Source organism: Athene noctua, chromosome 17 (genome assembly GCF_965140245.1).
Source record: "Athene noctua chromosome 17, bAthNoc1.hap1.1, whole genome shotgun sequence".
Classification (NCBI taxonomy): domain Eukaryota; kingdom Metazoa; phylum Chordata; class Aves; order Strigiformes; family Strigidae; genus Athene; species Athene noctua.
Genome location: NC_134053.1, coordinates 10,600,535 through 10,626,068, shown reverse-complemented (window position 1 = coordinate 10,626,068; position 25,534 = coordinate 10,600,535). Strand labels below are relative to the sequence as shown.

The 25,534-nt window shown below is 60.6% G+C and overlaps 2 protein-coding genes and 1 pseudogene across 2 annotated transcripts; 2 read left to right on the top strand and 1 right to left on the bottom strand.

Moving 5' to 3' along the window:
• Positions 1–535: 535 nt before the first annotated feature.
• On the top strand, positions 536–14,816 carry LOC141967275 (tRNA (32-2'-O)-methyltransferase regulator THADA-like). The gene is made up of 31 exons (XM_074920900.1): positions 536–657; positions 1,342–1,519; positions 1,738–1,818; positions 2,102–2,129; positions 2,455–2,603; positions 2,774–2,896; positions 3,129–3,249; positions 3,516–3,667; positions 4,178–4,262; positions 4,572–4,708; positions 5,183–5,380; positions 5,759–6,455; positions 6,553–6,705; positions 6,798–6,907; positions 7,035–7,195; positions 7,451–7,617; positions 7,892–8,077; positions 8,669–8,820; positions 9,421–9,564; positions 9,883–9,987; positions 10,199–10,399; positions 10,675–10,825; positions 10,949–11,183; positions 11,330–11,569; positions 11,697–11,922; positions 12,062–12,268; positions 12,473–12,711; positions 12,916–13,098; positions 13,491–13,757; positions 13,850–14,055; positions 14,171–14,816. Exons 1-31 carry the CDS (start codon positions 536–538, stop codon positions 14,440–14,442), a joined length of 5,676 nt encoding a protein of 1,891 aa, XP_074777001.1. The 3' UTR covers positions 14,443–14,816.
• Positions 14,817–15,200: 384 nt separating this feature from the next.
• On the top strand, positions 15,201–17,538 carry LOC141967280 (uncharacterized). The gene is made up of 2 exons (XM_074920910.1): positions 15,201–16,303; positions 16,849–17,538. Exons 1-2 carry the CDS (start codon positions 15,433–15,435, stop codon positions 17,055–17,057), a joined length of 1,080 nt encoding a protein of 359 aa, XP_074777011.1. The 5' UTR covers positions 15,201–15,432; the 3' UTR covers positions 17,058–17,538.
• A 765-nt stretch (positions 17,539–18,303) lies between these two features.
• Positions 18,304–25,439, bottom strand: LOC141967286 (somatomedin-B and thrombospondin type-1 domain-containing protein-like; annotated as a pseudogene).
• Positions 25,440–25,534: the final 95 nt, after the last annotated feature.

The window sequence follows — 25,534 nt, the reverse complement described above, 5'->3', positions numbered from 1 at the left end:
GGCTAACAGAGATGCTGGCTAACAGAGATGCTGGCTAACAGGGATGCCGGCTAACAGAGATGCTGGCTAACAGAGATGCTGGCTAACAGGGATGCCGGCTAACAGAGATGCTGGCTAAAAGAGATGCTGGCTAACAGGGATGCTGGCTAACGGGGATGGTGCCATGGTGTAGCAGGACGACTCGAGGGGGGGGGGGGGGGGGGGGGGGGCAAACCTCCTCTAATTCAACGAGGCACGATGGAGTGAGACTACTGTTTCACCCTGAAGACTGCATTTGGTATTTCCGACCTCTTACCAGGCACCACCTCACGCCGTCCGGCCGCACGCACCAGCCCCCCGCCTTCAGCCCCTCCGGGGCTCTCGCTCGGGCAGCACTTGCAGCTGTTGCTTTTTAATCCCCGACTCTGCAGCCTTCGCCACCACCGGCGCTGCCGGGAGCTTCCACCGCGCCGGGGCCGCGCCCGGCGGCCGGGGCAGCGGCAGTGGGGGCAGCGCTAGGGGGGGCCGCTGAGCCGGCAGCGGCGCGCAGAGCTCTATGGCGGCGGCACCGGCCGCGGGCGCCGAGCGGGAGGCGCGGGCCTGCGCCGCCTTCTACGGGGCGCTGGGCATCGCCCAGCCGGTGCTCTCCTGCCTGCGCTGCCTGCGGCAATTCGCGGGGTAAGAGGGCGGACCCTGGGCGGGGGGACCCCGGCATCCCCCCGGCGCGGGTCTCCCGGGGATCCCCCGGCGCGGAGCCCCCGAGCATCCCCCCGGGCGCGGGTACCGGGCGCGGAGCCCCCGAGCGACCCCAGGCGCGGTTCGGGAGGGGGGGAGGGAGGGGGGAGGGGGGGGGGGCTCTGTCCCCGCATGGGGCGACCGAGCCACCCCCACTTGCCCTCATCTCCTTCAACCCGCTCTGCAGAAGCTGGGCAGCAAGTTTTAGGATTTTTTGGGTCCTCCTGCCCCCCCCGCCCCGCAAAGGGCTTGCGTTCGCCAGAACAGGCTGGGTTGTGGACGCTGAGTTTTTGAGTTTTGAGGGGTTTCACCCCCCCCTCCCCACACTCTGCCCTGTGCAATGCTCAGTGCAGTTGGGAGAGAAGAGCATACACCCTGGGGCACCCCAACCCTAACCCCTCTCAAGCTGGGGCACCCCTACCCCATCTAAATCAAACTGGGGTACCCCAACCCTAATCCCCACCAAGACGAGGCACCCTCACCCCAATCCAAATCGAACTGGGGTACCCCCTTTCCAATCCACATTGAACCAGGGCACCCCAAGCCTAATCTCCACCAAGCTGGGGTATCTCCACCCCATCCCCACAGAGCCGGGGTACCCTCACCGCCATCCCCTTCCTGTTCCAGGAGTACTGCCAAGAGATGCAAAGACAAGCACCTGGAGGAGGCTCTCCTGCTGTCGCGGGCGCTGGGTGAGGGTCTGCGGGCGCTGGGCGAGGCGGAGGCACGGCCCCTGCTCCGCTGCGTCCTGGCTTTCCAGATGGAAGCAACCGGCAGCTCCAGCTCCTTCCAGAAACTGGAACAGGTCTGTAACACAACCAGCTGAGCTGTGACTTCAGAGCTCTTTTAGCCACAAGTGCAAGCAGTGATCTCGCCCGGCTGTGCCTGCCACCGGCGCAGCTCCGGTGCAGCGCGTCCTTACCAGCAAAGGGGCCACGGTGACACCGCAGAGCTCCCCGAAGGTGGATTGCAGCTGGTGTCTCTTGGGGGTCAGAGCGGCTGACTCGGGGTGTCTCTCGGCAGATCGTGACCCAGCTGGCGGTGGGGAAGGAAGCCCTGCTGGCCCGGGAGGTGGGCATGCTGCTGGCTGGCCTGGAGGGAGAGGTGAGAGCACCCCAGTTGTGCGGTGGCACAGATTTTGCAGGGGCTTGACTGGAGCCCATGTGTGACAGGGGCCCCCTGGTTTGGGCTGCCTGAGGTCCTTTGCTTCTCTTTCTACTGTGCTGGGGGCTCGCCCTTGCTTGCAGCTGGTGACATGTGGCTGCCTGTCACACCAGCCCTTCGCTCATCCCTGGGACAGCTTCTGGCACAGGCAGGACCCTCCTGCCCAAGGGACTGAACCCCAGCGTGTCACCATTCGGGACAAACTGTCCTTCTGTCCCTGCAGGTGCTGTCTCCTGGGGACCTTCAGTCAGGTCAGTCTCTGCTCCTTCCCCTCCAGGGGCTTCTCCCAGCCCACACCACCAACACAAGAGATACCTCCTGCCCACTCAGACTGGGTCCTCTGTGCTCGTGGGAGGGGGCACAGGGATCAGCTGGATCTGTGGGATCTCTGTAGAGGTTCCAGCAACACCCAATGGCTCTGCCCACCCCCCTGGGACAAGCCAAAGCACCCCCTGCATCCCAGCCCCATTCTCACACTGCTTGCCAGCAGCACAGCCCTTAGCTTAACTGGGAGCAGGGCTGGCTGCGGCACAGTGCTGGGAGGGCCAGGGAATGATGCTGTCCCCTTGCCCGCAGTTTGCATGTTCATGGAGGAGAGCAGCCTGGGCCGGCAGCACTGGCAGCAGAACCTGGCCCCGCTGCTGCAGCGTCTGGCCACCACCTTACGCTGGGTGCTGCAGAGCCAGCCCGCACCCGGCAGCACGTGGGGCTACCTGGCTGTCAAGGTAAGAGCTGAATTTTGGAGGAGGGGGGAAGGATCAGTGTCTGCAAGGATTGTCCAGGAGAGGTGTGGCACACAGCACCACTTCAGATGGCCATCCTGGGGAACTGCTGCTTTTTGGGAGGTGAGGGATGCTGACAGCCATCCCCACGGGCCCTGTCCCTCCTCCTCCAGGCTTGTCTCCAGCTCTTCCAGGCGCTCCCGAAGGACGTGGCCCCCTTGGTGTGGAGTGCTGCAGGGAAGAGCGAAGCCCTGCAGAGCCTCTTAGGGCTGCTGCTGGAGGTGGCGTGGGGGAAGGTGCGTACGGCCCCCAGGAGGGACTGCCTGTGCCGAGGAGCAGAGCGATGCTGTCCTTCCTGGGTGTTTTCCCCATGCCCCTCCCCAAGGGGAGCCTGCAGAGGCAGCTCCAGTGTCTGAGGTTTCCGAGAGACCCTATGTAGTTGCCTGCATGGGCGTGGAGGGAGGGTTAAATGGAGTTTGGTTTTAAATGGCGTTTTGAGCCGTGCCTTTGCCTTCTCTGCAAGTCCAGGCCCCGAACAAGGACACGAGGCTGCTGGCAGGCACGGCCTTGAGCATGCTGGTGAACACAGCCCCACAGCCTGAGCGTGGGGCCAGCGCCGTGCTGGCCCTCTTCCAGCTCCCTGGCCGAGGTGCGTGCTCCATCCCGAGGCAGGGATGGCTTCTGGCGAAGGGGATGGCCGGGACAGGCGTGTTCGGGTGCGAGGGGACAGAAGCTAGTCCCACTTACCAGCAGTGCAAGCTGGACACTGCAGCGTCCTGCTCTTGGGGTCTGTGAGCCCCAGCTGCCACAGGCCACCTCCCATAGTCACTCCAGAATGAGCCAGGGCAGTTCACTCTTGGAACAGCATTTGGGCTCGGCATCTTTCTGCCATGCAATGCAGCCATTTCCCACCAGGTGCAGAGGAGCTGAAGTTTGGGGAGCTGGTGGTGGAGGTCCCCCCTGTCCTGGAGCCCGATGGGCTGGAGAAGCTGGTGCTCACCAGAGGTTTGCTGACATGTTGCAAAATGGACATCCTCAGCTGCCAGCTGGAGAGCTTCACCCACAAGGTAGGAGAGCTCAAACACAACAGCCAGGGCTTGAGAACCCTTGGAGACGGCTGGCAGCCACTAGCAGGGGCTGTGAATCCCTGGCGGACATAGCCAGGCTGCACCAGCAGCTCCACACATCCCACTGTGCACGGTGCATTAGGCAGGAGACTGCTTTTTCCAAAGACATCTGAGCAGGAATTTCCCTCTCCTGGGAACCTGGGGAGCTGAGAAGCCAGGAGCTGCTAAAAGTAGCCCCAGCACAAGCAAAACAGTAGCAGCTTTTGCCCCGTGCTCCTGCAGCATGAAGCTAGGGCTGCCCTGGGCCAAGTGTAGCCTCCAGCTCTGCCCATCTCCAGCATATCCTGAATTCTTAAGAGCTGAGAACTTCCAGACAGGGAGCAAAAGCTAGCAATGCTGCTACAAGAGCAGAAAAACTAGTCAGTGCTCACTTTGCCTGTCTCATGGCGGGGTTTTCTCGCACTGGAAAGCCCTCTCCTGCCCGCTGCCTGAGCCACTGTGCTCCCGCAGGCCTGCCTGCTGCTGGATGTGATCTTTCCCACTGTGTGTGCCCTGACCAAGGAGCAGAAGGATTGCCACTACTACTGCTTCCAAGGTAGGAGATGATTACCACGCTGTGGTGGGGAGGTTTGAAAGGTTCACAGTGCTCATGCAACACAGAGCCCTTGTGGTGCTTTATCTTCTCCCAGAGAAGATGTTTTTCTGGATCTTGGTAGCTGGTCTGAAAACTGCTATTAATTTCTCCATTCAGCCCAACAGACACTACTAACCTTCTTGGGCTCTTCTGCGCCTAATGGGGAAGCTGCTCCCCTTGCGCATGGGGTCCTTAAGCCCAGCAGCCCGCCCTGGCTCTGTGCAGGCGAGTCTCGGGCGAGGGCTGCAGTGGTGCTCTCTGCTCTTGCAGCCTGTGCCCTGTGGCTGCAGCGCCTGCGGGACAGCCTGCCTGCCGTCTGGCGCCTGACCGGCACCCGCATCCTGGCCCAGGACACCCAGCTGCTCCGGCAGCTCACCCAGCTGGTGTGGGACAATGCTGAGACCCCGGTAAGACCGGGATCCTGAAGGCCCGTGCTAGGGCAGCCAGAAACAGCCCCTCCTTCACCTGGCTCAGCTGCTGTTCCCCTGCCCATAACTCAGCCCTGCCTGTTTCAGCTCCACCAACCAAACCACCCCCTTGCCTGCGGCTGCCTGCAGCTGCCTGCAGCTGCCCTCTGGCAGGGCAGGGGCACCCACACTGCTGAGGCTGGGGCACTTGTCACACACAGCCTGAGCAGGGACGTGTCCTCATGTTTTGCCCTCCCCAGACTGGGCCTGCACCTCCACCAGTGCAGTCCCAGCCTGTCCACATCTGCTGGCTCACCACCTGCCCTCCCCACGTCCACAGCTCCTAACCCCTTGGTTACCAGCCAGTACTGAAAGTCCATAGACAGGGGAAAGCAAAGGGTCTTTTCTGACGCAGCAAGACGAGAGGGAGCCCACCCTAATTGCTCCTGCTCGCTGCTGGCCTTCTCCCCGCAGGTGGAAGGGGTGTCTGAGTTCGTTCACAACTCCTTCCGGCTGCTCCTGGAGATCTACCACCTCGAGTGCCAGCACTTCCAGGACCAGGAGAGATCCCTCTATCAACAGATGCTGCAGAGGGTGGTCTCGATGCCATGGCAAATCAAAGCCAGATACGTGCCCCTGTGTGCCATTGTCCCCTACGTGGGCAGCCAGCAGGTAGGGAAGGCGCAGGAACAGGGAGGCTTGGTCCCATGTGGCACAGCCTCTGTCCACTGCATGTCACCTTCCCCTGCCAGGCTCAGCCATGCGGGCAGGCAGCCTGCCCAGCCTGGCGGGCTGTTTTGACATCACCTAAGGGATGGTATCCCTGGTGGGGTAGTGAGCTACAGCAACAGTGATGCATCCCTGGGCACTGCCAGTGGGGAGGGAACCTGTGCCCGTGGATGCCCACCAAAATCTGGCCAAAAGCAGCTTGGGGTGCCAGAGATCTTGGTGCCATGGGTGACCGCAGTGTGGTCTGTACCCAGATCCATCCCCCACCGTACCCAGGCTTCAGCCTGGCATGGGGATGAGGGTCATCTGCCTTTCTCGCAGGTGCTGGATGCCTACCCAGACCTGCCGCAGCACCTCCTGAGCTGCCTCTCCACCAACCACCTGTGTCCCGCAGCCACCGAGGTCTACAAGGCGCTGGTGCGGCAGCAGTGTGCCGAGCGGCAGGACGGGCAGCGGGGTGGGGAGGCGGCTCTGGCAGAGCAGTGGACGCTGTACTGGCTGCCCCTGCTCTCCCAGGCACTCCGCTCCCCCCGGCCCATCCTGCAGAGCAATGCCACCAACCACCTCCTCACCTGGACCCTGCGGCAGCTCCCAGCCACACAGACACCGCTGGCCACCCAGTTCAGTGGCCAGGACACGGCCTCACTGCGGGCTTGGGTCTCGCTGCTGAAGGCGCAGAAGAGCGTGGCAGGGTCCCTGCCGCTGCAGGGCGAGGCGCTGGAGCGACTCTCCTGCTGCCTGGGTGCCAGCGAGGAGAGCATTCGGCTGGCGGCGCTGGGTCTGCTCTGCTGCAGCCCCAGCACCAACCAGCCCCTCCTGGGTACTGAGGTGCAGCTGCTGCAGGAGTTCCTGCCCCTCAACCTCAACTGCGACTCCTCCTCGTTCCGGCAGCTGCTGCAGGCAGCGGTGAGGAAGGCGCTGGTCCGCCTGCGGGACAGCTCGCTGGCCCAGCTGCGAGGGAAGGCACCCCGAGGCACCGAGCCGGGCGAGGCAGCAGGGCAGCTCGCCCAGGCAGCAGGTGAGGTGGCCACCCCAGCACCTCCATCACAGCCCTGGGGGATTCGCACACGGGTGCCCAGTCCAGCATCACTCGCTGCCATGCTCTTTGCCCACAGGCTTTGTGGAGTGGCTGCTGCAGCTCAGCATCGCCTCACTCAGCCCGGGCGCCAACTATCAGAGGAAGAAGACAGGTCTGCTCCTCCTGGCCACTGTTTTGGAGACCTGCACAGACACCTGGAGCCCCGAGAGGAAGAAAGGCCAGCCCCCACGTGAGTATGGGCAGCCCACCTGGAGCATCACCCCTCGGCTGCAGGGGTGCTCCCCACCAGTCCCGTCCCACTGCCCCATATACTCCCTGCAGGGACCATGGCCGTGCTGCTGAGCTATGCCAGGCAGAGCGGCTGCTGGGACTTCTTCTCTCAGCCCAATTTGTTGGCACTGCTGGGCTGCTTGCAGGACAGCACTAATGAGGTGAGCATTGTAAAGACAAGGTGAGGCCACAGACACCTGTCTTGGCCCCGAGCAGGCTCAGAGGGAAAGCCCACTGTGTTTCCCTCCTCCCATGCCTTGATTCCCCCCACCTCTCCTGTCTTGGCAGATCAGAGACTTGGCATCGGAGCTACTTGTCCGCTACTTCCCTGCCACGTTCCCTGAGCCCATCGCCCTGGCTCTCTTCCAGCTGGCCCAGGATGCCCTGGGCAGCCCCCGAGTGCAGGAGGCTGAAGCTGGAGCCGTGCTGATGAAGACCATCCTGCAGAAGTATGAGCTCCTGGCTTCCCCCTCCCCATGGTGGCACAGCAGCCCCTGGGAGTGTGTGTTGGCAGCACCGGTGTCTCGCTGGAGTCTTTGTTGATAGCTCAGGGCAGCAATGGCTTGGGTTTGAAATAGCCTTGCGGTGGGGAGCTGGGTAGGGTTGGGGTGCAGGAACCTGCATTGGATGAGGAAGGAACCGCATAACACAAGATGGGCAGAAAACTCCCTCATTCTCACAGCAGTGTCTGCCTCTTCCCCCAGGTCAGACAGCAGCACCATGAAGAGCCTGGTCCTGGAGGCTGAAGCAGCCCCGACACTGCCCAACCGAGGCCTGTGCTTCGCTCAGCACCTTCTCCACGTGCTGCAAGCCCAGTACGCTGCGGCGTGCCAGGACCTGCTGCAGGCAGCAGCCAGCACACCGATGCACGGTACGGCCCCAGCCCAGCAGGCTCCTGCAACAGGTCTCCTTCCTGGAAGTTTGGAGCAGGCAGGAATTGTATAGGCAAGACTGAGGCCACAAACTCAGTGCTGATGCCATGTGTTTGCCGCAGTTCCCCTGTATTACTGCTCCACCTGCCCAGTGTGGCCTTCACCTGGGGGCCCTGAGCCCCCCTGCCCGTGAGCCATTTCAGCTACAGGCTCAGGCAGGAGGGCTGGGGCTGCCCTGGCCACAGCTGTGACCAGAGGTGGGTGTGTGTGCAGGAGCCATCGCAGCCCTGCGGAGGTGCCTGCTCCAGGTGCCAGAGGTGGCCGCTTCCATGCGGGCAGCAGAGCTGGCACTGAGCTGGCAGGAGCTCCTTGCCCGCCTCGTGACCACAGTGAGAGACATCACTTCCTTCCTCCTGGGTGCACTGCAGAGCCAGCAAGGCCCCGGCGCCAGTGAGCAAGGTGAGAGTGTCCCTGGGGGTGACCAGCCCCAGGAACCACTGATACCTCCATCACAGCCATCCTTAACCCAGCAGCCCTCCAGCCTGCGGGAAACGCACTTGCTTTGGGCTCACTGCCTCTAGCAGGGGACAGCAGTGGGGCCAGGCAGGGAAGGTTGGCCTGGAAGGTCCAAAGGAGGACCCCTGGGCAAGGACACTCCAGCTATTGGGCAGAGGATCCGGGAAAATACAGGAGCAGAGTGGCTAGCACCTGGTTTTGGGTCCCTTTCTCAACTGCATGTGAGAACAGCAGCAGAAGTTGAGGCAAAAGCCTTCCAGAAGCAGCAAGGCACTTGCTCAGTTGGAGCAGCTGGGAGAGCAGGGCCTGCAGAGCTCTTACAGCAATGGTGTGGAAAGAGCAGTGGGGCAAAGCAAACCACGGTCCTGAGCGGGACACATTGCAGGACAGGAACTACTGCCATTTATGTGCACTCTAAGCAGGGGACAGCGGGTGTCCCCAAGCCCCCAGGAGCATCCCCCTCCCTCTTCCCCACACTCCCTGCAGGCACTGCCCCACACTGCCCCACTCAGACCAGGCTTTTCCATTTTGCAGCTGCTGCCCCGTCGTTCGCAGACATGGGGAATGCCATCGGCTCCCTCATCATGCTGGGAAAAGGCCGGGGGCAGGAGGAAGAGGAGGAGGACTCAATCTTGCTGTCAGAGGAGCACAGCCTGATCCTGACCTGCTGCTGGGTATCAGTGAAGGTAGGCACCCCTCCTCATGGCACTGGGAAGATGGGCAGCCCAGCATGGCACCCACCACCAAGCCCACCTCAGCAGCTGGGTTCTTTAACTCCCTGTGGGGCATCCACCCTCCCTGAGGATGAACACAGGGAAGTCTCTGCCCTTACCTCGGAGCTGCTGCACCCATCCTCACCCTCTGCCAAGGAGAGTGCAACCACCAGCCTCCCCAAAAGCAGCCACCTGCCTGCCTGCCCTACGCAGCCCAGCTGGTTCCCAGGCACTGACAGACCCCAGCTGTGGCAGAGCCAAGCTCCCCTGGCTTGCAGCCTTGCAGTCGCCCATCCCAGCTTCTCTTCCACAGCCTTTCCAGAGGCTGTCTGGAAAAAGGCCATCTCTGCCACACACACCTTGCAGCTGGCTGGGAAATGGCTGGGCCACGGAGCCTGTGCATGCTTGTAGCCCCACTGGTAGCCACACTGCCTGATGGCGTCGGCAACCAAGCGCACCCATGCTGGGGGGCGACAGCAGCACCCGCTGTGCTTCCCTGTGGTGGTGATAGTGGGCAGGACAGGAATGGGGCAGCCCCACTACCTGTCTCGGTGACCTTCTGCTTCTTCCCAGGAGATAGGGCTGCTCCTGGGGGGCCTGGCTGAGCTGCTGCTGGCCCCCACGCTGCCTGCCGGATCGGGACCCCTCCTGCCACTCCCCACCCTGCAGACAGCCGCGAGGGTGTTCCAGGAAATCCTGCTGCGCTGCCGGCACTGGGTAAGAGCGCGTCCCACCTGGGGTGGCTCGGCCCCTTCACCACCCCTCCAGCCCTGTCCCTGCCCCAGGGCAATAGCCAGGGGCTCTCACTGGCCTGCAGGGAGGGTGAGCACAGGGGGGCAACGTCTGCTCTGGGGCAGGATGTGGAGCATGGCTGGAAGCCCCTGGCTGGGATCCCAGTGCCAAACCCTGTCACGTCCCCACACCATCATGTCTTCTTGCTTTCTCCTTCCCCTTTGCAAAGAGGTTTCTGGGGGCCAGTGGGTGCTGGCGGATGCAGCCTTTGGGGCACAGGGGCCTCACGCTGCTCTGCCCTAGGGAGCAGTGGAGGGCTGCAGCATGGGCTTCACCAAGTTCTGTGCTGCTCTGCTGAACCACCCAGACACGGAGCTGCAGGCCATCCCGCAGACCATGCTGGAGCAGGTACCGTGCTCATTCTGCCCCATGTTCCTCCCATGCCCTGGGGAGCCTCAGAGCCATGTCTCTGTGTCCCCCCACTCTCAGGCAAACACCCACCTGGCAACTGAGATGATGGAGTGCGGGGTTGGTGCAGCTGGTGCCCTCCCCTGCAGAGCAGCTGCAGGCTCCAGCCAGCAAGTTTCCAGCCATATCTCGGGTGGGTTTTGTTCCTCAGGGCTTAGAAGCGCTGAGTGGACCCCGGAGCAGCTCAATCACACGCCGTGCCGCTGGCTTCCCCATGCTCTTCCTCTGCATCGTCAGCGGGGAGGCCCCAGCACAGGCACGGCCGCTGCTGACCCGCTGTGTCAGGACACTGCTGGCCTTGGCCACCACAGCCCTGCCACAGGACTGGGACCAGACCCTCGACCTCCCGCAGGTGAGCACGGTGGGCACTGAGCCCCTGGGTGCTGTAGCCTGTTTGGGTGATCTGAATGAGGTCTCCTAAAGGGAGCTGCACTGGAGCTCTGAGCTAGCTAGCACAGAAACCTCAGGGTGAGCAAAAAACTGCATCCCTGGCCATGCCACCCATCCCGGCAGCGCGGGAGCTGACAGCCCCATGGCTTCCCCATCTCCTCCCACCATCTTCCCTTTGGAGGGAAGTGTGAGCCCCCTCCCCACTCAGTGCTGCTGAGCCCCACACGCTCTCCCCAGGTGTGTGCCCTCCATGTGCTGCAGACGCTGGTCCGTGGCACGGGGCTGGGCAGCGCGCTGCTGCGGCACGTCACGCCGATGGTGGCTCTGGCACTGCGGGGCCTGAGCTCGCCGTGCTGGGCCATGAGGAACGCGGCCATCCAGCTGTTCAGTGAGTACCGAGGGGGAAAGATCCCTGCAGAACCGCTGCAGCCCCTCAGGGTGAGAGCGAAGTGCTGGGGGTCGGGCAGAGGGTGGACAGGACTTGACCCTGCTTTCTGCTCTGTGCCTGCAGGCGCCCTCACATCCCGGCTGCTGGGCCAGCAGCGGAGCCGTGGGGAGGGCTGCCCGGCAGAGGGGGTGAGCCTACAAGCTTTCCTCTGGCAGCATCCCCAACTGGGAACCGTGCTGCTGAGCGAGCTGGGGGCGGCCACAGGGCCCGCACCAGGGGGGCCCCACCTGCGCCCCGCGCTCCACGCTGTCCTCACCCTCCTGGCCCAGCTGCAGCCTGGTGCCGACAGCCCCAGCAGGTGAGGGGGCAGCAGGGATGCTCTGCCCTGGCCACGGGCTCCTGCAGCAGGTGGTCCTGCAGTGCCAGGGCTGGCCCTAGCTCTTGGTGGAGGGGGGGTTTGCTCCAGCTGGAGCATCACCACGCAGTGCCCTTTTTGCTCGGCAGCCCCTCTGCTCACTTCCTGGGGCCGCTGCTGGAGCTGGCGGGGAGCCCCATCTACGCCGTGAGAGCGATGGCCGCCAAGGCACTGGTGCCGGTTGTCCCGCCACCCCAGCGCCCGGGGCTCCTCCTGCAGCTGGCCCGGCAGCTCCCTGCCACACCTGGACAGGTCCGCTCGCACAACGCTGTCCACGGGTGTCTGCTGCAGATGCAGGCGCTGCTGGCTGCCCCTACAAGCACCAAGGGGTGAGTGGTCCCACGCCATCCCCCGGGCCCTGTGGTCACTCTGTGCTGAGATGCAGCTTTCTGGCCGAAAAGCAGCGCCCGTGCCTGTGCTGGGGGCCCCCTGATGAGGCTGCGTGTCTCCCCGCAGGCTGCTGGCCGAGGCTCTGCGCCCTGTGGTTCTGCAGCTGGAAGCACGGGGCTGGCTGCTCAGCCCTGCCCAGCGCTGCCCACTCGTCCGTGCTGCCTTCCTCCAGATCCTCGCCCTCCTACCCTCATCCTTCAGCCCTAGCTTCACCCAGAGCATCCGTGTTGCCATCAGCACCGAGCTGGGCAGCCTCCCGCCAGGGGGAAAGCTGGGATGCGCCGAGCTGCAGGTACTGCTGCCTGCCAGGGAAATCATGGCTGTGGCCTTCCTGGCAGTGAGCCCGGGGGTGGGAGGTGAGGAACCCCCACTCATGGGCACACACCCCACTCAAGGCCAAGTGTCGGAAGGAGGATCCTGGTTTTCTGCAGGTGGGCTCAGCCATCCTCCACCAAACCATGGCCCACTTTGTGTGCAGCGAGGCAGCCCAGCTGGCGGATGGCGAGCGGATCAGTGCTGTCTGCTCACTTCTCCGGCAACCAAATCCTGATGTCCAGCTTGCTGTCCTGAGCTGGGTGATTGCTGGGGAGGAAGGAACGTGTGAGGAGCTGGAGAAGGCTCTCAGGCTGACACTGCTGGTACGATAAGGCTCAGAAGTCACCGAGTAAAGCAGAGGGTCCCCAATGCACTGCACAGATGGGGTGCTGTGTGCTCACTGAGAAGCACGCTGCTCCCCAGGCTGAGGCTGCACGGGTGCAGGGTGCTCAGCTGGTTGCACTGAGGTTGCCACCCTGCAGTGCCAGGGCCACTAACTGTGTACCTTCTTTCCCACTGTCAACTAGGAGAGCTTGGGGTCGGTGCTGCGAGAGAGAAGAGACAAAGAATTCCTGAGATTGTACCTTGAGGCTTTGCTGCATCTTTACAGAGATCCCTCATCGTGGTCCCACGAAGCTTCCTGTAAGCTCCAGGGCTCCTCGGCAGCATGCCTGGAGATGCTGCTGCACATGGTGGAGGCTGAGCATCCTGGCCCCGACCTCCTCTTCCAGGTGCTGTGTGCTGCCAGCCTGCTGCTGGCCCACTGGTAGGTCCCTGCCCTGCCAGGGCACTCTGTCTGACCCTTCCAGATTTATCCTTAGTGCTTGCTGGAAATAGCCACAACTTCTTGCCTAGAAATCACAGCTTTGTCTCTGGGTCCTGTGGTCTCAGGGCAGCTGGTGGTCTTTGGACACTCAGATAGAGCTGGTAGGTGTGCCTGAATTCCCTCTCCTTCCCTGGGCTCTGACAGGGTTGGGGCTGAGGATGGGCCCCTGGCCGAGCGATGGTGCACAGCGCTGGAGCAGTGCAGCCAGTCTGCTTCGTCCGAGGTGCTGCGGCTGGCAGCTGCCTGCTCCCTGCGGACAGCGGGTGCCAATGTGGTGCGACGATCCCTGCGTGCTGCCTGTCCCTCGCTTGTCTCTGTGGCTCTGCGGTAAGTCCTTGCGGGAGCAGCACTGCCCACAGCCCTGGGGTGTTGCAGGCTGACCCTGCAAAATGCAATGTCCTCTGCAAAAAATTAAAGGGCATTAAAAACTCCACTCATTCAAAAGTCACTAGCACTTAAGAGCTTGCAGCCTACAAAAATTTGTGATGGTATTTTAATAGAAGTAGCCAATCCCTTACAAGCAGTAAACTGCATGGTGGGCCCCTCCTCTCCCAAGCAGTGATCTTTCAGGTAGTGTCTGTGCCTTTCACGCCACAAAAGTCCTTCAGAGAAGCATTGCCTGGGGAGCTCTCATCCTTCCCCCCTCTCCCGACAGGTTGGGGATGCTCAGGGGAGTGTGGTGGCCTTCCCTTCCCTTTTCTTCTCTTCCCTTCCCCCAGGCTGATAAATGTGGGCATTCACCTTCTGCAAGACGAGGAGCGGGAGGTCCGGCATGAGGCCTCGTGTTTCGCCAGCCTCTTGCGGCCAGATCCCAGGGAGCCACTCCCAGGTGGCTGCGTCTTTGTGCAGGACAATGTTGGGCTCCAGAGCCTCCTGCAGCTCCTCCTGGTAGAGTTTGGGGACCACCCTGAAACCTTCGACTCACTGCTGTGGCACCTTCCTGTCCTAGATCTCAGGAGCATTGTGGAGGAGCTGGAGACCAACAAGTGAGTTGCCAGACCTGTGGGCTGGGTAGGGTGAGTGTGGGGTGCCATGGGGCTAGTCCTCGGCTTCACTTGCCCCTTGACTGCCCCCTCAGAGCTGCCAGCCTGTACAAGGAGGATGAACCCAACGTTTTTGCGGAGCCGGCTGCCCTGGCGCAGCAGCTGCTCCCCATCCTGCTGCAGCTCCTGGAGAAGGCGCCTGCCAGCAGCCCACTCCGTGCCTCGGCTCTGCGCTGGCTGGCGGCTGGGGGCCCTGGAATCCTGCGTGACCTGCGGTACTGCAAGCACCGCTGGAGCCAAGGTACGGCACAGTGTGAAACCCCCAGGACAGGCAAATTGGTGTCCTCATCCCCCAGGCCAGTCCTGCCTGGGGGGACCCTGTCATGCTCACAGCTCCTTTGCCTGCTCTCCCACAGAGGCCGCTGCCCGCGGGGGGATGAAGGCACTGGGCTGTGCCAAGCTGCATGTGGCCGTGGCTGTGCTGCTGGTGAGGGCCCGGCTGGCGGCACAAGCGCTGCAGGTGCTGGGGGAAAGTGCCACCACCGCACCAGGACTGGGCTGCAGTGCCCAGGAGCTGGAGCAGGAGCTGGTGCTGGTGCAGGAGCTGCTGGCGCAGCATGGACTGGCCCGTGTGCCGAGCCAGAGCAATGCACCAGTGGAGCCGGGACCACCATCCGGGGCTGCCTGACAGTTCTGGGCACGGAGCAGCGTCGTGCCAAGCCCCGCAGCCGCGAGGCTCCTGGCTCACACTGCCACATCCCTCCATTTGCCAGATGCTCGCTCTGGCCACCAGCCAGGACTGCCGGTTCGGTGGCGTAACTCAGGGGAACCCCACTCGCCGTGCGGGACGGACTCACTTCCTTCCCAGTGTTTTCTAACTCTCCATCCCAAGGACACCAGTGCAGCACGGCCTTGGCCTGTGCCAGCGCTCCTGCCCCCAGCATCCCTGCCCCGGGTCTGGCTGGGAGGAGGGGACATGCACCCCGGAGCCCTCGCACCCCCTTGCACTGCTCGACTCCCACCACCTTATTTTTTTTAACCAGTGTTTTAGCTCATGGCCAACCTGGGGCTTTTATCCCAAATAAAGAGGCCAAGACCATTCCCGGCGTGGAAGCCTTTTCATTTCCCCGCTCAGGAGGGGCGGTGGGAGAGGGGGAGCCTGCGGCAGGGGGGAGGCGGGCGGGATCGGGGGGCGGCGAACGGGCTGCAGCTGGGGAGCCCCAAACCCCCGCATCGCCCCCCCCCGCTCCCGGCCCTGCGGGGGCCGCCTGGGCTCACGGCCGCCGGTAGCCGGGGGCAGGTGGAGACCCCGCGTCCCGCCCCGGGCCCGGGGCCGCCCCGCCGGGCCGGGCCACCCTCGCCGCCCCGCCCCGGTACCGGCCCCGCCCCGGCGCGGAACAGGACGCGGCCACATCCGCTTCCCGCGGCCATCCGCCCGGTCCCTGCCCGGCGGGAGGGGAGCGGCGGCAGCCGGGGGCCCCGCCGGGCGCCCGGGCGTGGGGGGACGCGCCCCGGCATCGGCGCCCCCGGGACAGCCGGCCTCGCTGAGCCCCGAGCGGTGCGGCAGCCCCGGCTCGGCGTGCCCCAGGCGCGGGGGAGCGGAGCGGTGCTCGGCGTGAGTGCACCCACCCCGACCCATCCTCATCCTCACCCCCTCCTCGCCCGCCACCCGGGCAGCATGAGCGCGGCCAAGTCGAAGCGCATCAAGTTCTCTGAGGAGGAGAAATTCCTCATCCTGGAGGAGTTCAGCCTCCGCAAGGACATCTTGATCCCCAAGAGCGGCCGGTACAAGCACACGCGGGACCGGCAGCGCGCCTGGGAGGAGATCGCGGCGGCCGTCAACAACCTCAGCCCCCTGGTCCAGCGCACGCCCGACGAGATCCGCAAGAAGTGGCACAACATGGTCCTAGACGCCCGCAGGGAGCTGGCTGTGGAGAAGCACCCGCTGCTCCGCCAGCGGCCCCAGGAGAGGCTCTTCCACAACATCTTTGCTCTCTTCAACAAGCCCAGCCCGGGGCTGCCGGACCCGCTGCTCTCAGCCTCGCCCTTAAGAGCGAGGGCGGACGGCAGCCCCCTCGGCGTGCTGGAGGCCGCCCCGGACTTGCTCCTGCACGGCCAGAGCAGCACCTCCCCGGGCCACGACCCGCTCTGCCCCCCAGGGACCCCACCAGCCCCTAGCCCCGCACCAGAGAACCTCCTTGGTGCAGCCGCTGGGGAGCCCAACTCCAAGGAGAACTCGCTGCCGGCGGGACCCCAGGCCAGAGTGGAAGAGAGACTGACGCCTCCCGGCACGGCCCCCGTCACCCCCAGCCTGCCCACGGCTGGGGGGCTCCCGGCAGCGGGTCCCTGTCCCGCCTCAGTGCAAATCCAGGTGGCAGCGGGGATGGCCCCTGTGCCACTGGCCGGCTGCCCCGAGACCCCCATGCCCGTCCGCATCAAGGCCCCGCTGAGCCCGATGCTGGTGTCACCATGCCTCAGCGCGATGGCGAGCCCGGCGATGCAGAGCAGGGGGACAGGCAGCCCCAGCCCCCCGGCCCCGGAGGAGAACGGTGAGGCACCCGCGTTACCGCCGGGCTCTGCCCGCCTCCCCAGCACCCACCGAGCCTGGCGCGCCGGACCCTCGCTGCGGCTCCCGGCCCCGGCCCCGGGCCGGGTGGGTTGCGGAGCTGCAGCAGCCCTCCCCGGGCAGCAGCTCCTCCTTTGGCATGGACAAGCTGTCCAGACCCCACATCTTTCCAAGAGAAGGGCCCGCTCGCTCTCCTGGCCGGTCCCAGCTCCCACACCGGGGCGGCCGTGCCCTGCCCGTCTCCCACCGGCAGATGCAGCACACGGCGGTGGCTCGGGGGAAAGGCCAGATCCTGCAGGTTAACCTTTTGGGAGGCTGCGTTACAGTCGCCAGGGAGTTGGTCCTGGGGTCTGCTTTCAGTGTCCCCAACCCAGCCCTGCAGCCCGGTGCCCTGTGGAGAGCAGCGGGGCTGGGAGGGCCACGCAGCAGTGGCAGGGGCACGAGGGGGAGAGAAAGGGCAGGAGCAGGCAGTTCCCCGTGGCTCCGCATCCCCTCGCCGGCTCTAACAGGTTTCTCTGCTCCGCTCAGGCCACCCATCAGCACCGGAGGGGTCCCAGCCCGGCCTGGGGGGCTGTGTTGGCACGGCTGGGGAGCGGTGGGAGAAGCAGAACCGGCTGCAGACAGAGATCCTGGAGTTGCAGAAGGAGACCTTGCAGCTGCAAAAGGAGAAGATCCTGCTGGAAAAGGAGAAGCTCTTCCTGGAAATCATCAAACTCCGCAGGGAACTGGGCACCTGACAGTCCTCTGCAGGCGCTGGGGCGGCCCAGGGCCACGGTCCCCACTGTGGGGATGGGGACAGCCCGCTCCTCCGGGGGTGGGCTCTGGCTGCAGCCGGGATCCCGTGGGGTGAGGCCGGGACAGCTGTGCCGTGAGCTGCCCTCTCCTTCCCATCTCCAGACCCGGGGCCGTGCCCATCTTGGGCTCCCTCCTGCCTGCTGCCTGCCTGCGTGCCCTCGGCCAGCCCAGCGGGAGCCAGCCCTGGTGTGGCATGTCGTCCCACCGCCACAGGAGCCTCGTCCCGCCCAGGCGGGTTTGGATGGGCAGCAGTGGCGGGGTGCTCACGGTGTGGGCATGGCCGCCTCCACTGTCACCCATTTCCCTGGGGACATTTAATGGCTCGGAGCTCCCCGAGCGTCTCGGCGGTGGCAATGTGGGGCTCGGGCACTGCTGGTCGCTGCAGGTGACCATGTCTGAATAAAGGTGATCTCTGCAGGTCGAGTGCCCAGTGCTGTGCCTGACCGGGGTGGGGGTGAAGTCACCCAGGGGGTGGTTTGGGAGTGCAGGCAGGTGCCGAGGCTGCCAGCATAGTGTCTCAGCTGTGGGTACCACCGGCCAAGGCTGGACCAGGGACCCCCACCAGCAAGGTCATGTCACACCAGGTGAGGAGTGGGGAAGGGCACCAGAACAGCCCAGCATCACCCAGTCTGGCCCCGCTCCTTCCAGTGGGGGATGCTGAGCCCTGTGGCTGGACCCGGACACAAACCAGCATCATCGCCCACCTGCAGACTTTGGGTGCCTATGTTTAATTTCTCTCTGCAAACCACAGCATGCAGCTGAGCCACTCTTCGTGGTTCATCCAACAGTTCCCTGCAGTCGGGCCAGCCTGAACACACAGAGGAAGAATGCTAGCTCCATCCTCGCGTTGCTTGCCGATGGCAGCTCATTGCGTGAGGTGATGTCATGGCTGAGCATGACATCATTGCATTGTCCTCCCATGTCACTGCCACACTATCTCACCCAGATTTAACCACAGCATGATGTTCTTCCACCATTAATCACCATACTTTGGCAATTCCCTTTTTATAAGCAGGGGTTTCTTCCCATTCTTCAACAAAATACTTAATGGAAAAAACAGGGAGTCAGCACCAAGGGCAAGCAGCAAGCCTGCAGAAAGGTGAAATTATAAAAGACACCACATTTTTCCTGCCTCCTCAGCAACAAGCAGTGGCATGGGGGAGCTCAGCTCGCCTTCCTGGGGAGATGCTACATGAAAATGAGAGCCTGCGGGGAGCAGACACAACCCATCCTGCAGCCCTTCCTGCACCCATGAGCCCTGGCACCCTGCCACAGAGGTGGCTACCCAAAACGTCCTGGAAGGGAAAGCTGGTGAGAGCTGGGGTGTGCCAAGAATAAGTAAATATAATTATAAAAATATATATATATATTACATATGTAATAATACATATTGGGAGTTGGACGAAATGATCATTATAGGTCCCTTCCAACTGAAATATTCTATTTAAATGTATTTATTTTTATATGATATATTATTGATTTATAGTACATCTTATTGCTTTATCTTATTATGGTATATTGTAATATCCTATAGTATTATGGCATATTATAATATTGTGGCATATTATAATATTTGTTTTATATATAAATATATTACATTTATAATTAAGGATATAAAAGGAAGATGCCTTAGGTGTATGGAGAGATGCTCCTCCATGGGGGGGATGTCCCTTCGGAGGCACAACACGCCTTAGAGTGCATTGTGCCTGTCCTGGTTTTGGCTGGGATAGAGTTAATTTTTCTTTTTAGTAGCTAGAATAGTGCTGTGCTTTGGATTCAGTATGGAATTTGGTATGAGAGGAATGTTGATAACACGCTGCTGTTTTCAGTTGTTGCTAAGAGATCAAGGACTCTCCAACTCCCCATGTCCTGCCTGTGCGCAGGTGTGCAGGAAGCTGGGGAGGAGCACGGCCAGAGCACAGGGCCCAAACTGGCCAGTGGAATATTCATATCACGTTAGGTCAGGCTCAGTATATAGAGGAGGGGTAGCTGGGAAGGAGGGGGTTCTCTCTTGCTTCTGGGATTGTGACTGCAGGATCTTGGCTTTTTCCAGGATCACTAGCTGGGGACAGGCTGGGTATCGGTCAGTGGGTGGGGAGCAGTCACAGTGTGCATTACCCGTTTGTACTTTCTATTATTGTTATTACTGTTTTATTTCAATTATTAAACTTTTTATCTCAACCTAGGAGTGTCCCTTCACCCCTCCAATGCTGTATCCCATCCCCTGGGCAGGCGAGGGTGAACAAGCAGCTGCATGGTGTTTGGCTGCTGGCAGGGTTTAAACTACAAGTCCTTTTTGGTGCCCAACTTGGGGCACGAAGGGTTGGGATAACAACAGATCTGGCCAGAGGGTATTACAATGCATTGGTTATAATCATTCATTATGTTGTTTTAATAGTTGCTGGTCATATGTTGGGTTTTTGACTCTTAGAGTTGTGGCTTTCATTCTTAGAGTTGTGCATCACCTCACTGGCTGTATATAGCCCTCTGCTACTGCTTATCACCTCTGGGATGTGGATTGAGATTTTTGTTTTGCTGTACTATGTAACACTGGTTTATGGCACGAAAAGGTTGTTGGTCCTGAGACTAGTCCGGTATTTGTATTCAGCACTGTCGTCCCATCTGTACTTCGGGGGTCATCTAGCAGAGAGGCTAACAACTACCTGCTTGACTTTTTCTCCTAGGAAAGCCAATCCATGAGGGAGACCCCTTCCTTCACCTTCCCCTTCTCCTCCAGGCTACTTAAAACAGCATTTGAGAATTTAGAAAATTTTGAATATCCTTGGAATGTTGACACTAACACGGTTGTCTTATTGCTGGGAGCCAAGCGTGTTCCTGCATGTGGTTCAGGTTTTGTTCAGGGTTAAGCAACTATTTAAGAGTATCACCTGGAGATCTAGCCTGAGGCTGGAGAGTTATGAGTGGCAGGGACAGTATCTAGGACAGTGGACACCTCTAATTTTCTGCAATTTTGCCCCTGAACAAGTGCAGAATCCCCAAAACTAGTAAAATATTTAGAAAAAGTATGCTGTCACCCTGGCAATTCCAGAGAGGCACACATCACTGCAATGTGCTGGGGCCTGGCCCATGCCTACCGAGCCCTGCTCAACACTATTCGGTACACTCAAGGGGAAGAGGTGGTCTCTGGACCTGATAACAAAATGACAGGTGCTGCAGCCACCCCAACCCCTGCGACAGGCGCTGCGGCTGAACCGAAGGACCAACCCACGCCAGTATCAGTCGCCCCCAGATGGAAGAAGAAATGGACACAAAAGTCATCACATTTAGAAAGGGATGAAGATGCTCCTGCTAAGGAGAAAGAGGAGGAGGAAGGAGAAGATGAGACAGTAACCACCTCCACCCGATCTTTATCCCTGAGCCAGCTGAGGGATATATGAAAAGGTTTCAGCTGTTAGCCAGGCGAGCACATTGTCACTTAGCTGCTCAGATGCTGGGATAATGGGGTGAGTAGCTTGGATTTAGAGGGTAAAGAAGCCAGGCAGCTGGGGTCCCTTGCTAGGGAAGAGGATATTGGTAAAGCAATTGGAAAAGGGGAGGGAATCCATAGACTGGAGGCAGCTCTTGTCAGTGTGAGGGAAAGGTATCCCTACAAGGAAGAGGTTGATGTAATTCGGGCACGTGGGTCAATATAGAGAGGTATTTGGTACCTGAGGGAACTAGCTGTGTGGGAGGTGATTTATTACGACCCAGCCAACACTCAGTTACCTGAAGACCCAGATGATGTCCCATGTGGACAAGCCACATGGCAGAAGGTTGTACGGAGCACACCATCATCATATGCCAGCTCACTGGCGATAGTAGATTTAGGAGGAGACGACTAGGCACCACCCGTGAATGAAGTGGCTACTCAACTCCGGCAGTTCAATGAAAATCTCTCATCCTCCCTATAGGCCTGCATCTCAGCTGTGGAGAAACTACCAGGCAGCCTGGAGAAACATGGAGAAACTGTCTCGAAAGTTTCAGCAATTTGAGGGTAATTTCAGCCCCCCAGCTGAAGCACAGCTCCTCCTGGCACCCCGACTGCCAGTGCTGGGCTGGATGTTCAAAGGGAGGGTCCCCTCTACACACCATGCAACTGATGCCACGTGGAGTAAGTGGGTCACACTGATCCTACAGTGGGTTTGAATAGTGAGCCCTAGCAGCCCAGGAATATTGGAAGTGATCAGAAATTGGCCAGAAGGCAAAGATTTTGGAATGCACCAGAGGAAGATGTGACATGTGCTGAAGAGGCCCCACCATATAATAAACTACTAGATAATGAGAAGCAGTATGCCCTGTTTACCGACGGGTCCTGTTGCATTGTAGGAAAATACTGAAGGTGGAATGCTGCTCTGGGGAGCCCTGCACAACATGTTACAGAAGCTGCTGAAGGAGAAGGTGAATCGAGACAGTTTGTGGAAGTGAGAGCCATCCAGCTGGCCTTAGATATTGCTGAGTGAGAAAGGTGGCCGGTGCTCTATTTCTACACAGACTCATGGATGGCAGCAAATGCTCTATGGGAGTGGTTACAGCAATGGAAACGAAGCAATTAGCAGTGCAGAGGCAAACCCATCTGGGCTGGTAATTATGGCAGGATATTGCTGCTCAGGTAGAGAACTTGGTTGTGAAAGTATGTCATGTAGATGCTCATGTGACCAAGAGCCAGGCCACCAAAGAACATCAAAACAACCAACAGGTGGATCAAGCTGCTACGATTAATGTGGCCCAACTGGACCTGGACTGGCAACATATGGGTGAGAAATTTATGGCTTGCTTGGCCCATGACTCCTCAGGCCATCAGGGAAGAGATGCAACATATAGATGGGCCCGTGATCAAGGGGTGGACTTAACCATGGACACTGTTACACAGGTTATCCGTGAATGTGAAACAGGTCCTGCAATCAAGCAAGCCAAGCAGTTAAAAACTCTTCGGTATGGAGTATGATGGTTAAAATATAAATACGGGATGGCCTGGCAGATTGATTATATCACGCTCCCACAAACTCAGCATGGCAAATGCTATATACTCACAGTGGTGGAAACAGCCACCAGGTGGTTGGAAACATATTCTGTGCCCCATGCCACCACCTGGAACACTATTCTGGGCCTTGAAAAGCAAGTCTTGTGGTGGCATGGCACCCCAGAAAGAATTGAGTTAGATAATGGGACTCATCTCCAGAACAATCTCATAGACACTTGGGCTGAAGAACATGGCACTGAGTGGGTATATCACATCCCCTGTCATGCACCAGCCTCTGGAAAATTAAGCAGTACAATGGGTTGCTGTCCTGGGTTTGGCTGGGATAGAGTTAATTTTTCTTCTTAATAACTAGAAGTGCTGTGCTTTGGATTCAGTATGGAATTTGGTGTGACAGGAATGTTGATAACACTGACGTTTTCAGTTGTTACTACAGGATCAAGGACTCTCCAACTCCCCACGTCCTGCCTGTGCGCAGGTGTGCAGGAAGCTGGGGAGGAGCACGGCCAGAGCACAGGGCCCAAACTGGCCAGTGGAATATTCCATATTATATAACATCAGGCTCAGTATATAGAGGAGGGGTAGCCAGGAAGGAGGGGGTTCCTCTCAATTTTGGGATTGTGGTTCTGGGATCTTGGTTTTTTCCAGGATCGCTAGCCAGGAACAGGCTGGGTGTCGGTCAGGGGGTGGTGAGCAGTCACAGTGTGCATTACCCGTTTGTACTTTCTATTATTGTTATTACTGTTTTATTTCAATTATTAAACTTTTTATCTCAACCTAGGAGTGTCCCTTCACCCCTCCAATGCTGTATCCCATCCCCTGGGCAGGGGAAGGTGAGTGAGCAGCTGCGTGGTCTTTTGCTGCCAGCTGGGTTAAACCATGACAGCACCTCCGAAGGGGCTCCCCGGCCCCACACCGCACCTACCTGGCTCCTTGCAGCCCACGTCTGGAGCAGCAGGGGCTGCGGTGTGGCGCATCCCCCGACACTCAACACACACCCACTTGTCCTGGTGCAGGCAGCAGCTCCAGGCCTGCCCGTGGCAGGGGGGCCCCACCTGCATCAGGTGAAAATAGCTGCAGTAGCTGGTGAGGGAGGAGGTGGGAAGGGGGTAAAAGGCGGGGAAAAGTGGGGGGAAATGGTAGTTGGAGGGTAGAGGTTGTGGTGTTTTCTTGATGAATGGGGGGATGTAAAGGGGCTGTGGGTTTGGGGGTGCAAAAGGACAATGGTTGGGGGGGTTGAGAAGGGTCTGGGGAGGGAGTTGCAGAGGGGCCGTGGTTTTGAGGCATGGGGGAGGTGGGAGGGTAATGGCTCTGGGAGGGTGCAAAGGGGCAATGGCTTTGTTCAATGAGGCTATGGGTCTGTGGGGGCCAAGGGGCAATTGCTTTAGCAGCTGTGAAGGAGTCATGGTTTGGAGGGGTGGGAAGGGTGATGGCTCTAGGAGGATGGAAAAGGGACACAGCTCTAAGAGGGGGGTGCAAAGGGGCCATGGGGCTGGGATGGGGGAGAAGGGTATGGGCTCTAGGGGGTGCAAACGGGCCATGGGTCTAGGAAGGGGAGCAAAGGGGCCATGGTTTGGAGAGGAAGAAGGGTAATGGCTGGGGGGATGCAGAGAGGTCTTGCATCTGGGGGTTGCAAAGGGGCCATGACTGCAGGGGGGTGTGCAGAGGGGTCACAGCTCTGGAGATGGGAGGTGCAGGGCGGGCCCAGCCCAACACCTACCTGGACAGTTCCTCTGGCAGCAGCAGCTCAGCTCTCCCCCAGGGATCCCTGAAGTCCTGGTTGAAGGAGTCGGGTAATATCTTGGCCACCCCTGGCAGAACAGACAGTTACAGACATCCCAGGACAGGCAGCGGGGATGGCAACACCGGGAGACTGTCACACACGAGGGAGGTGGGCATCCTCGAGGGACCCGCGTTACCTTTGGCTGTCCCACAGGTCAGGTGCTCCCCCAGGCACCTGCAGCACTGCTTGAGGTTGGGACAAGGCTCCCCGCATCGTGCTGGGGCAGGACGGTGACCTGGCAGCTGCAGGCCTTGCTGCCGACCCTGCACGGGGAGCTGCACCCACTCCACGGCCCCCAGGGCCCTACCACGCAGCTCACCGCTGCCAGGGGAGCGGGTGGGATGGGGAAGGAGAGCTTCAGCGGTGTGAAAGATGGACAGAGAAGAGCAGGGGGAATGCAGCACAGGGGAGGGGGAAAAAAGGAGGAAGGGCCAGGGTGACCCTGGCAGCCCCTCTCCCCCGACCCACAGGCAGTGGCACTGAGCACCGCTTCTGAGGGCCTTTACCCCCGCGCCACTGCCGCAGCTCTGCATCGTGCTGACCTGGGACCCCACTAATCTCCCTGGAGATTAGGGAGGGCTGACTGCTGCAGTTGTCCAGGGGGCCACGGTCAGCGTCCACCCAGGTTTGGGTCCCCAGGGGGGGCTGGCTCTGCACTCCCTAAGCCCCTGCTCCCTGTTTGTCATCCCCAGCACAGCCCCCGGTTCCTGTGTCCCCATGCAAGGCACTGCCCAGGTGACACCTGGGCTTGTCCCCCTTGGGTCCCACACTGACATCTCTGAGGCTTGCAATGACAGCGCTACCACCAGCTGCAGACCAAAGGCCACCCCTGCAGGCTCTTATTGCACTGAGAGCAGCCAGACCTTCAGCGTGGAAAAAAGCGGAAAATTGGGATATTGCTCCAAATCCAGCCCAGCCGGCATCCCCAGATGCATCCCATTACTGCTCACAGTATGGGGCTAACGCATAACAGCAAACACCTGCCAGCCAGGCTGGCGTCCCCAGCCCTGGCGACTGGCCGGTGCCATCCCCTCCCACCACTCACCGGCGCGGTGGCACGGTAGCCCTCACAGCAGTCACCCATGCTCTCACAGTACAAGTGGCAGTAGCAGTGAGGCCAGTGGGTGCCCAGGGCCCAGCAGGTGTTGTTCCTGCCCGAGCAGCACTGGTGCCAGCAGCTGCCCGTGGCACCCACCAGGTAGCCGGTGGCCAGCAGCCAGGCCCTGCTGAGCAGCAAGCCCCGCATGGCACCAGGACCCCACAAGCCCCCGAGGGATAGCTTCCCTCCCCCATGTAGCCAAATGCTGGGCAAGGAGCGAGGGCTGCGGCAGCAGCAGCACTGGGAGCCCTGGTCACACCGCCCCTGGGCTGGGTGGGGGGACAAAGCCCATTCCCTTCTGCTCCACCGCCCCTCACCATCCCAGCTCTTCACTCCATGGCCAGGGTGAGGATTTAACAAAATTAACCAGGATGGTTAATAAAATGCTGTGCTTGGGACAATGCAACCCTGAAGCTGCCTGGGAGCATCTGTGAAGGGGCACTATTGGGTTGAAGTTGATGCTTTCCCAGGAGCACCAGCTCGACATGATGGGGAACCGTCCCCAACCCTCATCCACACCACAGGAGCTGCTCGCTGCCTGCTCAGCACAGCCTGGACA

Coding starts and splice junctions, on each gene's coding strand:
- LOC141967275 (XM_074920900.1), top strand. CDS start 536: ATGGCGGCGGCACCGGCCGCGGGCGCCGAGCGGGAGGCGCGGGCCTGC. Junction 2,130..2,454: donor TCCTGGGGACCTTCAGTCAG/GTCAGTCTCTGC, acceptor CCTTGCCCGCAG/TTTGCATGTTCATGGAGGAG. Junction 13,099..13,490: donor CTTGTCTCTGTGGCTCTGCG/GTAAGTCCTTGC, acceptor CCCTTCCCCCAG/GCTGATAAATGTGGGCATTC.
- LOC141967280 (XM_074920910.1), top strand. CDS start 15,433: ATGAGCGCGGCCAAGTCGAAGCGCATCAAGTTCTCTGAGGAGGAGAAA. Junction 16,304..16,848: donor CCCGGCCCCGGAGGAGAACG/GTGAGGCACCCG, acceptor TGCTCCGCTCAG/GCCACCCATCAGCACCGGAG.